The 13,041-nt window shown below is 51.3% G+C and overlaps 1 protein-coding gene across 1 annotated transcript in view; it reads right to left on the minus strand.

Annotated features, from left to right (window-relative positions):
- Nucleotides 1-3,479: 3,479 nt before the first annotated feature.
- ADAMTS7 (ADAM metallopeptidase with thrombospondin type 1 motif 7) overlaps nt 3,480-13,041 on the minus strand; it is a 50,336-nt gene continuing 40,774 nt past the window's right edge. The window contains exon 24 of the mRNA XM_074837545.1: nt 3,480-5,164. Within this exon, the coding sequence (XP_074693646.1) occupies nt 4,992-5,164 (173 nt within the window). The 3' untranslated portion in view covers nt 3,480-4,991. The remainder of the gene's footprint in view (nt 5,165-13,041) is intronic.

Consider the following 13,041-nt stretch of genomic DNA (forward strand, 5'->3'; position numbering starts at 1 on the left):
CTACGGAGAAACAGAAAATATTTCAGGGATGTTTTATATTTACAATCATCCCTGAAAAAAACCCACACAAAGTCCTTTGTAAGTTCAGTTTCATGGATGTCAGGATGGCTTTAACGGGAGCTGCAGCTGCAGGCTGGATGGGAAGACAGCAAAATCTGGGAAGAAAGGACTTTCATTTAAGTCAGTATTTCTGCGATTAAAATAGTCAACTGACCAGGTTTAAATATTACTTTGAAGGAGCAAGCAGCCTGGCTAAGGGGGTTAGTTCACCTGTGTTTACACTAAACTTAAATCATCTCTGGTTTGGTCCGAGTTGCCTGTACAGCCCCTGTGCGTCCAGAGCTGCTCAAACAGCCTCCAGCTACCAAACCACGCCTGAGCAGATGAAAAACCTGAACTTTAGGGTTGATTGACTCCAAAATCAAATTATTTTTTTAAACTGACTTCATCAGCAACTTCTCAAGAATGAAGCCTACACAATGTGAGGGTTTTCCCTTGTTCCAAATCCACCTTCTGTTGGATTTATTCTGTTAGTCCAAAAAAGGGCAAGTGAAACCTGTGAGCAATTCCTTCCCTGTTTGGTAATTACCAGCTGGAGATTACAATAGATTTCAGGAAACTTAGTTGAAATCCTCTTCTAAAAACATATTGTTTGTTCTGTTTCCTCTGTGGGGAATATAGGAAAAAACCACTCAGGAGTGTCTGTCAGAGCTTGGTGCTGGGGGTATGGGGGTGCCTGGGGGCACGGAGAAAGCAGCGGGCGGAGGAGGGGTGTGCTTTCCCGATTCCCTGTCCTAGCAGTGGTGACAGCAGGGGGTCTGACTGAATGTACCTCTATATGTGTATATATATATGTCTATCTATATACATGTACATGCAGAGACAGGGGCCAGCAGGTCTCTGTCAGCCTGAGCCTGCTGAGGAAGGCACAGTCTATGCCACGTGCCCATAAAAGTCTTCAGTGGCATTAAATTTTAAGAGCAACCCATTTGAAAGAGGAGACATAGCTCCGGTATCAGTTGCTATTGTAATTAAGCTTGCTTAGATTTGTATAAATGTACATTCTTGCCTTAAAAAACCAGCCCTCAGCTCCAGTTAACCCACTGCAGATGTTCAGCCGGTGCTGGGAGATGACCAGGCTGCAAGAACATAATTCTCTGTAGCCTCTGATGGTTTAGCAGAGAAACCAAATGTTTTTCAGACAGGCCAAGTAAAACCGAGCGGCCAAAGGTCGAAGAGACTTTGCCCCCCCCCATCGCTGCGGGTCACAATGAGTGGGAATCCCCCCCTTTACTCTGTGCCAAATGAAGCATGTGAGTTCTGCAGCGCTGGTCTTCAATGGGGTCTTTCTGAAGTAATGAACCAAAAGTATCTTAGAATGACAAAGTGAATGCATCCTGGTCCCCATGCATCCTGTACCTCCAATGAAAAGCATGATTTAGGGCTTTTCTTCTGTCTGTGCTGGTCACAGCCAGGGCTCTTTGGAGGCGCGGAGGGGAAGGCGCTGAGGGGGCCCTGGGCAAACACACGTGTGTTCTTGGTGTGACCGGTGCAGCCCCGGCAGGGAACGGCGCTGGTGGGCTTCCTCCTGCACCGCCCGTGGAACTGGGGAACCTCGCTGATGGGGGGCTGACAGATTCTTGCTTTTGCCTTTCATACTCTGCTCTAATTAACCTAGCAAAAACGATAAACTTGCTTTCCTGGCAAACCCCCTTAGATACCTCAGGGAAAAGCATCTTTCTATTTCAAACATCTTTTGATTCATAATTACTTTCCTGCTTTCCTTCGCATGCTACCACAGCAGTTATTTCTGAATAACATCCTTCTTGTGTCGACACATTCATAAAAGCTTTTTTAAAAGGAGAAAAAAAGGCATTTCTAGTTAGTTCCTTGGTTACAAGGAGCAAGTGAAAACACGGATACTAACACAGCCGAGCAAGTGAACAGCCAGCTCTGCTCCTGGGAAAGGTCTGGCTTTGCTGCGGGAGGAGGCGAGGAGCTGCACGCACGTCAGACATGTCAGAGCTCATGACGACAGGCCGGGCAGACAGAACTGCTCCAGTTCTGGAGCTTTTAATTTACAGCTGCAGCCCATTTTACAAGCTGTAGGTGTCTCATTGAAAGAAAATATTGCAGGTATTTAAGCAAGGTGTGTGTGATTATTACTTATAATGTAATTTATGTGCTTGTAGGAGGCCTGGCTTATTATCTGGCTAAAAACCAGATGAAACGCCCTTCCAGTAGAGGTTCCCACACTGTGATGCAAACTTCTCCTGCCCCAGCACACACCCAAAACCTCCGCAGTTTGGGAGCCTTTGGGCTCGGGGGCTGGCCACACTTCTGGTTTACATTAATTTCTGCTGCTCCGAGCACTTGGGAACTGGCTCTGCTCAGCCTCTCCCAGAAGGACACCCTGGCCCCTGTGTTGTGTCATCGTGGAGCCGTGGCCACCCACCTGAGGCTATGGGTTCATTGGGGTTGGCCCTTCTTGAAACAAAAAGGTTTCTGGGTTGAAACAGGAAGGTTTTCCCTGGCTGCCGCAGAGCCCCAAGCCAGTCGGGGCTGCAGGGACACGAAGGTGCTGGTGGGCACCGTGCTGTGGATGTGAACTGGAGCTGTGGCCGTGCCAGCTGGGGATGCTCAGGGACCGGCTCCACTCGAGGGTGTGTGAAACACTGCTGGGCTAGCAAGAAAACCTGCCTGCCGCACAGCTCGCGGTGCACAGAGCTCTCACAGAAGCTCAGTGCCTTTGATTTAGGGCCTGTTTCATCAGCCTATTCCCAGAGGTTTACATTTGGCCAGGCTGAAGCATTTACAAAACAGCAGCTGCCGTTAGGATTTTCCCCTCGGCTGCAGTCGCTTCTCCGGCGTTCCCGACGCCGTTGCCCAGACGGTGCAGTGGGTTTGCCCAGGTGTCCCGCAGGAGGGATTATCCCGTGGCCTCATCCCGGCCGCGGATGTGACCCTGCGCACAGACAGGTCCTGCAGGAGATGCTTGCCAGGCCGGGATACCACTGAAACCAACTGATTTGAAAAGCCAGAGTAGGAATCAACGCCAGGCAGGGGCTGAAGCCTTTTGGTCTGCGAGTCACCAGCGAGCTGCCAGCACTTACCCTGTTGACCCAGCTCATGGTTTAATCACACAAACCCCAGTTGCCTTAAATGAATTTCAGATGCAAACTGATTGCCCCTTTCTGCTGCAGCTAAGAGAGCGTAATCACACCCCCACCGTTGCCAGTACCTAAACTGTCTCCACTTAACTGCGTTTTCAGTGAAAAATCCCTCAAAATTCCTCAAGGGGAAGAGAAAATGTGAAACCCTACCATTTCCTTCAGTAACTGTTTAATTTAACACACTCATGAGCTATAGCCGTTAAACCCCAACACTTTTAGTGGCTATCCCTTACCAAAACCTGCGAGCACGACGGCAGCATGGGACGGGGATTGCTGGTGAGAAGGAAAACAAGACTGAACACAGGCTCTTGAAACATAAAAATTTACACCACGTTGGAAAGGAATAAAACACAGATGATGAAGTCATGGCTTGTGTTTTACATACAAATTACACACAGGAATTTCCCCTGTTATGGGACTCAATGTTGTTCCCGACAGCGCAGGTGAAGAAGAAACGTGCCCCAGGCTGTGTGACCGCACGGCGCGGCCAACACGCTCAAGCCTTTCTCCATTCAATGCAAGTAGGATTGCCTTCATGTTCTCCCAGTTTCTGGGCATCCTCCGTAGTCTCAAGAGTAATACAGAAAGGAATTCCTACCTAAATGCTCCTGACCCTCCTTCGGGGACCAACCTAACAGCAAATCCTCCCTAAATCAGGGAGGGATTAACATAGGCACTCCTGGACCGGGCGGTAAGGGCTGTGCCAGCCGAGTGCCGCTCCTCATACAATATTGGATATTCTAGTTAAAAGAATCAGCTAACCTTAACAGAGGTGAATCTATATAAGCAGGAAAAAAGGTTTTTAGTTTGTAAGAACACAGAAAAACACCTTAACCAACCATTAAGCTGCTATGCCATATCTGCATACAGAAATCCAGGCAGGTAAGTACTTTGCTGCTCTCAAGGAAGGAGGCAGTGAAAGGGCCGCGCTGCTCGCCTCCGGGGCCAGAGCAGCTTCCCCTCTCCTTCGCAAGCACACGCAGGGGAACGCGCTGTTGGACTCCAAACCCAACGTGTCATTTCGCTCGTGCCTTGGTGTCCCTGACCATCCCCTCTGCTCCGGAGTGGTTCAGGCAATGGCTTTGGCAGAGAAAGCCAGCAGCGGGGAGATGAGGGTATGGAGCCTTCGCGAGCCCTGGACTCATGGGGGTAACTGAAGCTGATATTTATTCCTCTGCCCTGTTGCCATTTCTTAAATTACAGCTGTTTAGCTTCAGTGCGTAAACATTTTAATGAAAATTACAGAAATGGGTTGCCAGCTTCAAGTCCCTTACGGAAAAAAAAAACCTAACCCAAACGGTTGGCTGTATGGGTGGAATGCTAGATGCTCACTTCATATATATAAAAATAATAATAAAAGTCAAGAGTTTCGTGCTGGCCTGCCAACACTATTAAGAGGCTGAAAATGTCAAATGATAGCACCATAAGCATTTCTGAGAGGTCTCCCCTGCATTATTGCTGCTTTTGGTTTCCCTTCCCCAAAATGTTTCCCCACCGGTCGCCCAGCGGCAGCGTGACCCCGAAGGAGGGTCGCGGCTGCCCCGGAATCTCTGGTGGGACCGGTGGGACCTGCACACCCAGCCCACGCCAGACCTTATTTTTCAGACCGATGGTTTGAGCACCGTTATAGTGTAGCACAAAAAAAAGAAATCAAGCCTTCCCCGTGTTTTGTAAGAGCACCGTGCGGCTCGCAGGCGGCACCATCCGGCGCTGCCGTGGGACGAGGCAGAGCTGCAAGTCCTGGTTGTGACCCAACTCCCTCCTTCACCGAGGAGCCACCGCGGGTCCTGGCACTTCTTGCCCTTGGGGATGGTCCTGTCACCTTCTGGAGGCCCGCTCGTCCCCACGGTCCCGGTCGGGCGTCGCGCGGTGCCTGTGCTGGCGGCAGCTTCGGCAGCACTGGAGATAGACCGTTGGGAGGTGGCACCTTCCCAGGACCCGCAGGGTCTGGCAGAAGCCGAACGTCAAGCGGTCGCGTTCGCAGACAAAGCCTGGAGGGGAGGCGAGAAGGCAAGGACAGCATTAGTGCCAGCACCGCTGTTATCGGGCATTTGAGGTGAAAATTGGCAAAGACAGAGCTCAGGAAACTCAGAGCCTGCCTTGACCTGCGCACCGAGCATCCTTGTTATTTCTCACTGCCAGCAGAAATAACACCTCTGCTGCTGTCTGCAGTTCTGCAGCATCTTCCCAGGGTAGAGAAACCATATGGGGGAGTGGGGCTGAGCTGGGGGCTCGCTCCCCGGGGAGAAGGGTCCGTGGTGAGGGCCTGGGAGAGGTGACAAACCTCCCCACAATGACGTCTCCTCCCAGTCCCCAGATCTTCCCTGCAATGCCAGCAGAAGGCGGCAGAAAGGCGATAATTCATTTCTCTCTGCATTGTGTTTAGATTATTTCAAGCACCCGCATCATCTGGTTTGCTTCCTGCAGGTGTCTTGCAAACCTCAAAACAACATCAGCGCTGCTTCGAGGATGGGCTTTGTTTTGGGAACTGCTGCTCCGGTGCCAGCACCCAGACCCGCTGCGGGGGCAGCGCCCGGCCCCGCGGGCCAGCTGCAGCAGTGGCCATGGTGGCCGTGGTTCGCAGCCTGGCTGCCCCGGCTGAGTCACTCGCAGGCTGAGCAAACTGTTTGCAGAAACTGTTTCCTCTCTGCAAACAGTCTGGAAATCACAAATCCCTCTCTGGGGCCGGGAGTGCCTCGTCGGGGCGTTTGGTCCAGGGCTTGGGTTCACAGCGGCGGAGGGGGCGGGAAATGCAAGTGCTGTCCCAGAGAGGCCTCGTCCTTGGGGTGTGACAGGGATGAACGTCCCCCCACCCTGAAAGACCCTCACACCCGCCACCATGCACAAACCGCAGTGCTGTGCATCCTGGCGTGGGACACGGCGAGGAGGGGACAACCCCGGCAGCTCCCAGCTCCCAGCACCAGCCAGACTGGGCTCAAACAGGCTGCAGCTCGGCTTAGTCACAGCAGCAAAGACCCATCACCAAATATGCGCTGTTTATAAGAATATATAGTTGATTTGCTTTAGGTTTTAGTTTCCTCCTTTTCTGCTTTATATCAAAACAAGCGTGCGCCTCACTGAGCCTCCAGCATCTCACCCAGTTGTCTACGACTCATTTAAATTACATCAGCTCTAATTTTACCTCCCGGACAAGTGATTAAAACAAATGACAGCTTTTCTCTGAAAAAGGGCAGAGTTGATGCTTCCAGGGGTGGACGCGCAGGGCTGGCACCCCCCGGTCCCCCCACACTGGCTGTCCCTGGGACCACGCCGAGTGGACTCAGAAACGAAGCAAGAAAATGGGCTTTTCTCATTCTCAGGACAACTTTCTGCTGGGGAAACATGGGGACCGAGGTGGGGGAGCTCTCGCTGACCATTGCTCCTCGCCATCTCCCCTCTGCGAACAAAAGGCTTTGCTCAGGGAAAAGCTGCTGCCCCGATTCCCATGGGGACGAGCCAACCCGCAGCGGGGACGCAGAGCAGAGACTTTTCCCCCTGTTTGGGATTTCAGTCACAGCCCTCACCCCTGCCCATCAGTAAGGAGGTCACTATACTTGCCTAAAATTAATTTTCTATTTCGGTAGGGCTGTTTCCTCTCTTCCTCTCGAGCAACAGCTCTTTCTATCCAGCAATAGCGTCTCTGTGCCCCAAAAAAAACATTTCACACGGAAGCTGCTGCCAGATCCAACAGCTGTCGGCGGACTGGGACCGAGCACCGGATCCCGGCTCCGCATCAGGCTCCCAGGCTGGGGGTTTGGTCCAACCCCCTGCGTGCTGGGGGTTAACGCAGATTTTTCCTTCTGGTTAAGCAGAGCAGACGAGGAACTGCTGAGAGGGCCAGGCTGGAGCAGTGCACACCCCTGGCCCTGCCTGGAGCGCAGCCATGCCGTGCAAGATCACCAGAGCCAGGTGGGAAAAGGGAAGCATGTGCTGGTGCGATGCTCCATGGGGGCCTCAAGGATGGTATCCCCGGGAGCATCCCCTGAACCCCCAGGCCCCTTTTGCATGGGCACACTCGAGTACATGAATACACATATTCCCGTTTGCACGTGCTGCAGGACAGGGATGTCTCAAGCTGGGATCCCAAAACACCTCTGGGGTGTCTGATGAGAGAAAAAAGCCTGAGGACATGTCAGCCTGGAGACCCCCCATCTGCTTCTTAGGGCTGGCAACGGCAATACCAGGGTCCACCAGTGCCTTAAAACGCACCAGTGCCCAGCTCCAGCTTAGCACACTGATCTCAGTCATCTCTCTCCTGGTGTGGGATTCCGTAATCATTCACTCTTCACCAGAGCACGACCGCTGGGTAACCCCCACCTGTGCTTCCTGCGGGGTTTATAAACTCATGGTGTTTCTCATTGCTGGTTTGGGAAGCGATACTGAGTAGGAGAGACAGAGAACAGAGCGACGGCTCCCAGCAGGCACGGACAGGGGCTGGTGTGCTCTGGGGGGTTAATTATTCACCACATTGCATGGAACAAGTGTAACAGCAGCATGAACTCCACAGCATTTAGAAGAACTCAGTTAAAAATACTGCACGGATGGATGGGAATGTCACCAGCGATTCGGAGGGTCGTGCTAAGGCAGACCCCCGCCGAGCGCCTCGGTATTTTTAGCACATTGCTGCTGGGCCTGGCTGGGCTCGTTTCTGCTCAGCCTCTGCTTATCACAACGGTCTTCCTAGAAAGCTATTTATGGATCGCAACCAAATTGCCTCCTGCCTTCCCTTGAAAGAGCCGTGGAGGTTAGGCTTCTGGAGCCTCTCACAGGAAGGTCGCTTTCCAGGACCAGAGGGGATGGTTTAGCTCTTTTCCGATCCCTTTCCAATGGGTCAAAACCCTGAGCGCTGGTAGGAAATTCCCATACCTGCACTACCCAGAGTTGTACACAGGCATAAATCAGCCCATCGGGTTTCTGCCAGGAGCTATTTCTCTTTTTACACCACGTTATCCGCAAAGGTATGAGGAAAAACAGCGGGGATGGGCTGAGCAGAGGGTGCGGAGCCACCACCCTCGCCCAGAGGGATTGCTGCAACCGCTCTGCTGACCTGCATGAGGCCCCGCAGAGCACTCCGGGTTCCCAAAGCATTTTAATAAAAGAAGTCAAGGGGAGTCGTTGAGCGCTCGTCATTTTTCCAGATCAGGCGTGCTTCACCCTGATGTAGCGTCTCAGTGTGGATGTGTGTGGGGTCAAGCTCAGGTCTGAAAATCTTGGCCGAGCTCGTGATTCCTCCCTGGAATTTGGTCTTGGGCAAGGGAAGCTGTAATAAGCACTTAATTTGTCAGCTCTTCAGAGAGGGTCCCTACAGAATTGACCCAATTTTCATTTAATCCTTTTACTGTTATTTTTTTCTATTAACAATTTTTTTTATATCATCCTAACGCTTCATTTGAACATATGTTCCAGTGTTCAAGTCTATGCCAAATTTTAGTCTAAAGAAATAGCTTAAAGCAGGGCTTTTAAAATCCAGGCTAAGTCAGCACATTAGAAACTGAAAACCCCCACCTTTTTTTGGTTGTTTTTTTAAGTTGGCGTGGAAGTCGTTTTAAATTTCATTTAAGCTTCTGCCATACAGACCTAAGCATTTACTTTTATGCTCGGGAAAAATAAACTTCCTGGAACAGGTTTTGTAAAAACAAGGAAAGGTTGAGCTTAGAGCTGAGCTAGCAAAACCAGAGAATTAAGCTGCTGACCTCTGCCCTTCGGGATGCTCTCGGAGCCGGTGCCGAACTTAACAAGTATTATCCCAGGCTCCTGCTGCGGGGCCCGCGGTCCCCAAGCCTGGGAATGAGCGCTGGCGAAGGCAGCACGTTCCATCGCAGGCAGCGGACGCCCAGCTGCCAGGTTTGCCTGCACAGGCAGGCACCGGCATGGCCACAGCTTGGAAAACTGGGAGAAAAGCACAAAAAAACACTGGTTTTCAGGTGTCAGCCCTGCTGCTCCTGACATGTCTCGCTCAGCACCATGACAGAGCTCCCATCGACACTCCCTGAGCATCCAGCCTGGGGATTAGAGACCAGGGGCAGGAAAATGCTGGTGCTCATTAAGAGGTTGACAGGGATTATTCATTTTTTAGAGTTCCTGGATCTGACAGAGAGAAATTCTCATTTCCGAAGAGCTGCAGCAGAGCCAGGATCCTCCCTATGCTCTGTGTTGTCTTCCCCCTCCTTCTCATGAGTGCAGGGAGGGGGAGACAAAGCCAACTCCGCCAAAACAAGTTGCTGACCATGACCCTGCCTTCCTCTCCAAAATCCAAAACCGCTTTAAGCATGCCGTGTCCAGAGCTTCTCCCAGCCAACCCTGCAAGGAGCAGTCGGGCTTGAGCAGACAGCCCTGTCACATCTATGGAGTCTTTGCTTCTTTTGCCTTTTTTTTTAACATGAAGATTAGGCAGGGTAAGGGCACTTGGCAGCAGCACTGAGCCCTCCTCTATCTCAAGGCCGAGGGAAGCTGACTCCAGGCAGGACCCCCAGAGCACGACTGCCGTGGCTGAGCGCAGTTGCTCCTCCAGCCATGGGTAAAGCACCATTTCTTCATTTCTGTTTTTGCTTTCTCTGTTTTTAGCACTTCAATGCCAAGGCCAATAACCTCTCTGCTGAAGGTCTTGCTTCTGCAGGGAAAAATATGCCTTTGATGTATTCTGGAGAGTTTTCAAACAAGTTAAGTAAGGGTTAATCTTTTGTTGTTGCGATTAGGCTTTGTCATTGTTATCAGAGGCTTGGCAAGAGGCTGGGGTGCTGCACAGGGTGCCCCATGCCCGCACACCCACAGCAGACGAGAAGCAGATCTTGCACTCTTTTTGCACTGGCCGCTGAGGTCCATTGTGATTTATGCTTTCTAAAACTTAAATTTACTCAGCAGTTGCCAAGAAGGAGGGAGGAGAAGCATCTCCCACCACCGCTGGCCAAACCAAGGTCCTTCACACCTTCAGCGTGCAGCACTGCAATAAGAAAACCCCGCTCCTCTCGTCGGGGTGAGGAAACGTGCCTTTCCTGCTCCAGCTGCCTGATGATGGTTTGTTCTCCCATCGCCCAGCTTTTGGTGACACAGCGTGGGTGGGCTGAGGTGGGTTGGTGTCCAGGTGCGTTACGGGGACCTGCACAGCCCCGTCACTGCTCAGACCTGACATCTGCACCAACCCCTCGGGAGGATTGGCCGATACGGGGACGCCTGAGCAGCCTCTGCCAGCCCGTGTCACTAAAGCCTCTTTATCCATAAGGCTGAAATGTGTAACATTCATTTCTCCTACATTTAATAAAAACAGGGAATCCTTTCCCAAGCACCCGTTTTTCATAGACGGCTGTTGTTAATTAGCAGTAAATAAAGGGCACTTAACGACTCACTCAGCAGCACCTCCCTGTCTTGCCACTTGGATACAGACTTACACGTGCTCAAATGACAGAGAAAATTGGAATTTGCTGCAATTCTTTCTAGCATGTATCCCTTGCGGACAAACTCAGCTACATGCAGAACCATGAATAATTTCATTTCCCTACTCAAAGCAAGCAGGAATATAACATTTAATTGCCAATTAATCTTGAGGCAACTAGAAATACAACCGGACCCTGGAAAACGAGCCTGGAGCACCACAAACGGCAGCAGTTGGGAGGGTGCTGGGTGTCTGGGATTCACCCCAGCACATCCCTGGTGTGAGCAGGCGGGGGGGTTCACCCCTCGGTCCCCCCTGAGGCATCACCCCTCTCGCAGCCCCACCAAACACGGTCCCCTGTGCTGGCTGCTCCCAGGGCACAAGGCTGAACTCCATCCCACTCTGTCCCTTCCCGCCGGCTGGAAACCTTTGTCCCATTCCCACAGAAGCTGGACCCACAGCCACTTTATACATATTTGTTCTCGGGCCAGCTGAACGCTTTACCTTCATTCCTTTGGTGTTTAGAGCCCAAGATGCTTGTGGGGAACAGCTGTGTTTGCTAAGGTGCCTTGGCTGGAGCGAAGAACCAGACCCATCACCTGCTAGACACCCGCTTGGAGTGAATTTGGGAAACTTGCAGACCCAGTATCAGATACAGAGAAAGAGGCACGAGGAAAATTATTAATTTCATGGCATTTACCACCATGAGCACTCCACGGCCTGCACGTGTTTGGTCCTGAACAGGCTTGTTTCACCCATCACTGATGGGGCTGGCCAAAAGCCATGGTGCAGGCACAGCCACCACCCTCGCAGCAGCGGGAGGACGGCGGCTTGGTTCACCCATCAGCATCCTCCCCGATATAAAGCAATTGCTGCTTTTGTGTTTTAAAACTGTTTGACCTGCTGGATAAAACCAGCGCCGGCTTCTCCGAGCTCTCACGTGGGACCTGCAGCTCAGCTCCTTTCCAAGATGGCCATAAACCAAAGTGTAATACTTAAACACAGAAATAAACACGCTGTGAGGGGTTTTTTTTTCAGCTGAGTTACAAGAAATGATCAGATAACAGGAGTGGCTGATGTGGGTGTGAGCACTGCTCGGGCTCAGAGCTGGGCACAGGTGGCAATCAGACAGCAACTGGGAAAGCCTGAGGCTGCTCTTATCTCCCCGGCAGCCCTGGCCAAGGTCCCGCAAATCTGTTCCTGCTCCCGTCGCCCCAGCCGTGCTGCCAGGACAGTGATGTCCTCCTCGGCCCTGGACACCAGGAAGGAGCCACAGGGCTTTCCTGGCTGCTGCCAGACTGGGCAAGAGCAACGGCTCTCAGCCCCCGTGGCAGATTTTTCTGCACTGGAGTCGCATTTGTTTGAGTTCCTTGTCTTAGCACGGAGTAAGATAAACATCCCCAGCCGTGCTGGGGCATCACACGGAGGCATCTGGGTGCCCGACGGGCTCCGATGCTCCCGGGAGCCATCTAAGGACATGGCCAACCTTATCTGCTCCCCTCACAGCTGGATGCAGCTGTAAAACAACAGGCACATTTAAAAATAACCTCTGTGTAATCATCAATTAATTTATAACCTGGCAACAGAACAGGATTCTGGTTCTAATTAATTCCGACCTCCTCTGATTGAAGGGAGCTGATTGCCGGTGAGATGTTTGTTTATGTTTGATCTGTTCCATCTCTGTTAAAAATTCATCTGATAATGGTTTTAACATTTAAACTCTACTGGGGTTACTCGCATTTTTGTGTCCAGCAAGAACACGATTGCTCACAAAGACAAATACATGATCTTGCTGGTATTGGTGCACTTCAAGTTAGAGGCGATAGAGGCTCCTTGTGCTTCTAACAAAAACACATGAATCACCCCAGCCTGCATTAACCTTGTGCAGTAAAGATCCTTTAAAACACAGGAAAGAGCTGGAGTTTACATTCATGCCTTTTCTGGGAGCCTCTGCCTGTGGATTTACACATCTGTGATTTCCTGCCATGTGAAAGTTTTGTTCCTCTTCATGGTTTGGCAGGAAATATTTGTATTTCCAAGAGGCGTTTCCTGCCCTGGGCTACAGCCAGAGCATTTATGTCATTTTGAATCCAGGATTTTAACATTTATTTGTGTGTTTCCTACACATCTAAGCGGTTATTCTGGTACAACCTTGGCTATGCCGCACGGCTCCACGGCTCTCATCACCAAGCCCAGCACGGAAATTTTCCCTTGACAAAAATAGCCGGAACCACACATCATTTCTTGAGCAAGACTGACTAATTATTTCCTAAATGTTGAACTGCCCGACAGACTTGCAAATGCAGGAGGGTCACACAGCCGCCGAAAAGGAGCGGTTTAATGGCTAAAAACATCCCGATGGCCAGCGGTCACGGTCTCCACACCCCAGTTAGCCAAAGCCAACGCTTCTGTCCTCTCCAGAATAGGTGTTTGGAGGAACCCAGCTGGATACAGGACAAATAAAAAGAGCTGAAAGGATGAGAGCAGGTGTTCCAGGCT

This window comes from Strix aluco, chromosome 12, assembly GCF_031877795.1.
Source record: "Strix aluco isolate bStrAlu1 chromosome 12, bStrAlu1.hap1, whole genome shotgun sequence".
Lineage (NCBI taxonomy): Eukaryota > Metazoa > Chordata > Aves > Strigiformes > Strigidae > Strix > Strix aluco.